The sequence below is a fragment of the Crocodylus porosus genome, unplaced genomic scaffold (assembly GCF_001723895.1).
Source record: "Crocodylus porosus isolate Cpor-Errol unplaced genomic scaffold, CroPor_comp1, whole genome shotgun sequence".
Taxonomy (NCBI): Eukaryota; Metazoa; Chordata; order Crocodylia; family Crocodylidae; genus Crocodylus; species Crocodylus porosus.
In genome coordinates, this window is record NW_017728949.1 from 34,799,899 (window position 1) to 34,804,540 (window position 4,642).

At 37.2% G+C, this 4,642-nt stretch overlaps 1 protein-coding gene across 1 annotated transcript in view; it reads left to right on the forward strand.

The window, feature by feature from the left end:
* The first annotated feature begins 236 nt into the window (after positions 1–236).
* Positions 237–4,642, forward strand: part of NCKAP1 (NCK associated protein 1) — a 49,900-nt gene continuing 45,494 nt past the window's right edge. Inside the window, exons 1-5 of the mRNA XM_019554034.1 lie at positions 237–341; positions 793–949; positions 2,170–2,226; positions 3,960–4,056; positions 4,225–4,331. Of these exons, the coding sequence (XP_019409579.1) occupies positions 293–341; positions 793–949; positions 2,170–2,226; positions 3,960–4,056; positions 4,225–4,331 (467 nt within the window). The 5' untranslated portion in view covers positions 237–292. The remainder of the gene's footprint in view (positions 342–792; positions 950–2,169; positions 2,227–3,959; positions 4,057–4,224; positions 4,332–4,642) is intronic.

Consider the following 4,642-nt stretch of genomic DNA (forward strand, 5'->3'; position numbering starts at 1 on the left):
AAAAATATCAGTTAATTGGAAACTCATTTTATGTTAATATATATATTTTACCTATAGTTATATTTTTACCTATATTTTACCTATAGTTTGTATTATGCATCCATTAAGTTGAAAGGAATTTGCTTATCATAATGTATGTGATCTTGTCTAGCTTTCGTGCTAGTTTAATATCTTTTTGTCAGTCTTTTAAGAGAAAGTGTGTATTGAATTCTTAGAAAAAATGCTTTCCTATAAATTCTACTCTTAATACTGCATATAATCAATAATTACTATAAATTATGGTTTTTAACAGATGCCATGTGAATACCTCTCTCTGGATGCAATGGAAAAATGGATTATTTGTAAGTAAAACTTTCTGCAAGAAGTTTACTTTATTTTGGTTTTTGTTTTACTTTTATCATGCCTTCTTGCTTTTCAAGGTTCTCAGTTGAAGCATTTGTCCTCAGTTGTAAATTCCTTTGTTTCTAATTCTAGATCATTCTTTTATATGTTTTGGAATAAGCTTGCAGTATATGTAGGACTTGAATTTGTTTTGAAGGGTTTCAGAATATATTTGACCTGAAACTTTTTGCCATACTCATTAAAGTGATCATTTAAGCGCTCCAAATAGTTCAAGTAATTCATTCCTATAATAACAATAAGGGAAGTGAATTTTTTAAAAACCCCTCAATTATTAGGTTTAGCATTTGGACACAATAGTCCTTTTGGCGGAAAAATAGTAGTTTTAATTATCTCTTGTCTTTATATTTCTGCTTCGTGACATTTCACTTAATGTTGAATTATCTTTTGAAGTTGGGTTTATTTTGTGCCATGGAATCCTGAATAGTGATGCTACAGCTTTGAACCTTTGGAAACTTGCTCTTCAAAGCAGTTCTTGTCTGGCTCTCTTTCGAGATGAAGTTTTCCATATTCACAAAGCTGCAGAAGATTTATTTGTAAACATAAGGGGGTAAGTTGTGTTTCAGAGGTTTTGTTTAACTTTACCAGTGGCTGAAGAATTAGTTAGGAAATGATTCATCTGGCTTTTCATAGAGGTCAGAATATGAAAGTATCTTAGCTTAAAAATATCACAGTTCGTCTTCATGTACCAATTAAAGGATTTTGGTAATTCTGTTTACCCTGCCTCATTCTGAAATAATTTGGCATCCAGGCTCTCAAACTTCTTTCTAAGTGTTACGTGCAGGATTCTGAACTTGCAAATTCAAGTTCAAATTGTGGCCTTCTCTATACATTACACAGTTACTGGTTTAGACTGCATGTACGTGCTAATAACTATCACACCATTAAAAGGTCCAACCAGCTATTAAACTAGAGCTGGAAAATGTGCAATAACTTTATAGCTGGTTTCTATCCAGGTTTAACTTTCACATGTAGCAAGGTTTCCCCCTGCAGCTGGGAGCTGCGTCAGCTGATGGGGCTCCTATCCACAGCAGGGCACGATGCACATCTGGGGCTGCAGGGACTCTCAGCCACAGCAGTGCCTGTGGCTGCCAGGACAGAGTCCTGCTGCTGATAGGACTCTTCCCTCCTGGCAGCTCCCTGCAACTGTGGGGTTCTGTCCCTGCAGCCTTGGTCCACTACCACAGCTGCAAGTCCTGTTGCCTGTGGGACTTGCAGTTGCAGGAACTTTCTACTTGCTGGTGCAAGGGATGTCTGGCATCACGATCCTGGGCTCCCTATGTTCCAGTAATAAGGCATGATAGGATCTGATGTTGGATTCCACAGTTATTCTTTCTGCCGTGCACATGTGGCTTGGCAGGAGGTGTAATTGTGTGGATTGTGCTTCAGATCCTATCGCACCTTTACCTGAACAGCTAGAGAGGCCCTGTAACTCGTAATTGCCCTGCCCTTCTTACAGTGCTGAATGAAAAAGTCCCTGCTGAATAGGAGATGTGGATATGAGATATTAAAAGCTACCGTCATCTACAACAAGATTTGTAATTTAAACTAAAAACAGGAAATTGAGATAATCAAAGATCATCCGCAGCATTTCTGCTATGGGTATTTCCTATTGTTAGTGTCATTGTATGAGAGCTCTCATTTCATTAGTTAGGGTAAGATAGGCCTTTCCCTAAGACTGCTTCCAGTGTATCCAGGGCCCTAGCTCTTGCTGAAGCTATTTGTCAGTATTTGGTGACATTTAACTCTTTTTTTTTTTTTAACTTGCAGTTACAACAAACGTATTAATGACATAAGAGAGTGCAAAGAAGCTGCTGTATCACATGCGTAAGTATTGTTTATAAAACTCTCAGGGTTGAGTACTTGATTACTGTAATCTTTTAGATTTTGAATAGTGCTTGTTTGTGTGTTTAAAAAAAGAAAAAAAGCAAAGAAAGCTTAAAGCTCCCAGCAGTGATAACTTAGATGAGGGGTGAGCAAAATATGACCCACCAGCTGATTGCATCTGGCCCACAGGTGGCGGCCATGAACTCATGGGACCTGGCTGGCATCTCCCACTGTTGTGTGGTGCCAGGCGGGCAGGCTGGACTGATTCTACCCAGCACATGCATTAGCATCAGCTGTGGCTCAGGATGCCCCAATCCCCACCTGGAACCTGCCAGCTGAGTACACGGCTGATGCTGACACCAGCCCTGCAGCACACTAGGCAGGTGCTGGTGTAAGCTGTGGATGCAGCCAGTAGAGTCAAGGTGTGCTGCAGCTGTGAGCAGGGTGGGGATCAGGGAGAGAGAGCAGGAGAGAGAGGTATGTGGCCCATGGGTTTTGGTGTCATCTCATTAAGTGGCCCTCCAGCCAAAGGAATTGCTCATTCCTCACTTAGATTGTGCTGTTATAAACCATGAGCACATTTAAATGGAACTTTATGGTGCAATACAACCTTAATTGCTTTTGATTTCTGTTTATTCTTGAGATCTAGGCTTTTTCTTTCAAAAATACTTGAGCAAAATCTTATCATTGATCTATTTTTGCATGAAATTTTCCAAATGCAAAATGATCTACTGCAATTGAGTTTTTGAATATCATCAAATCTGATCAAAATAAGGATTTGATTCAAGTTTTTTTCTTGTTTCTTCCAAATGAAAGCTGTTGTAAAGAAAACAGGAATTTCTGGGTTGTGTTTGGTTTTGGGTTTTTTGGGGTGGGTTAAGTGTGAGATCACATGAAAATGTCCTGTTTTAACAGGTGTTTGAGGATATTTTGCAATCCTTAAGCAATATACATTGGTTACTTTAATAATTAAGTATAGATTTGGTGTTAAGAGGTGAATTATTTTAAACAATAATGTCATCTTTTATTCTAAGTTAGAAAACACCTGAAGACTTCATGTTTTGTGAAGCGTAAAATTCAAGCTAGCATTTACAGTAAACAACAGTTTATATTGTAGGAAGCACCCAAGGTGTTTATGAAAATTCAGTTACTTTTTTTAATTTTTTTTTGCTTGTGTTGTAACATAAACAATTAATCAAGTGAAAATGCTGGGGTTTTTTTTACAGGTTCATATCCCAATCTTTTAATTATTTTTTTTAAATAATACTTAAAAGACCACATATAAATGTAAGACTAAGGAAACTATGCCTGAAACAATAAGTTCCAAATTTTAGGAATAGGTAATTAAACTAGAAATATTCATTTTTTCAAGTCCTTAATAAAGAATCTAATTTACATAAGTTGTTAGCAGTTCTTTTAAAACTTCAGATTAGCTCTATTCATGAGACTTCATTGTAAGCTAACCAGAAATATTTGTCACTCAAAGTGTGTGAAATGCAAATTGAAAACAGGACAAGTGGTAAAAACGAAATGTGTTTTACACTCTTCTTAATTTTAGGTGTCGATATTGAAGATGGTAGTTTTCTCCTCTTTGAATCAGAAAGCATGTGTAGTTAAATGTTAGTTCTAAATGTTTTTTCAAAAAATCAGGTGTTCTGCAAACCTGTTTGTGTAATGATTCACTGAATGTATGTTGATAGTTAATGACATTTCAATTTCTTTTTTCAACATAGTGGTTCAATGCATAGAGAAAGACGCAAATTTTTACGGTCTGCACTGAAAGAGCTAGCTACTGTTCTCTCTGATCAGCCGGGCTTATTAGGCCCCAAGGTAATTGTAACAGTCATTTCTGGTGCATATGTACTGTAGTGTACTGTCAGCCCCTTTAAATAAATGCTAATACTTTGAAGATCTTAGGTGGAAAGAATTGCTGCTGCTTTTTGTATAAATTGATTAGCTGTGGCAGGTACACACAAACCAGATGACTTTCTTTTTCAGGCACTTTTTGTATTTATGGCATTATCCTTTGCTCGTGATGAAATTATTTGGTTGCTTCGTCATGCGGATAACATGCCTAAGAAGAGTGCAGATGACTTCATAGACAAGTAAGTTTACCTAAAATTTTCCTTAGAAATCAAGTGTTTTTCATTAAAATTCTTTTAAATCAGAAGCCCAGTTTTCCTTTGAAAGAGTCTGGATATGTCTTTTTGTTTGTTTGTTTCCTTATCCTGATGTGCATATGCACACTCTAGTTATGACCTTCAGGAAGTCAGCAGGGAGGATCCCAGCAAGATAATCATCCAAATGCATCTTGAAGGTGTTCAAAGTGGGTGCTTGAACTGCCTTCGGTGACAGTCTGTTCCAAACCTTGGGGGCTCAGACAGTAAAGAAGTTCTTTCTTATGTCCAGCCTGAAT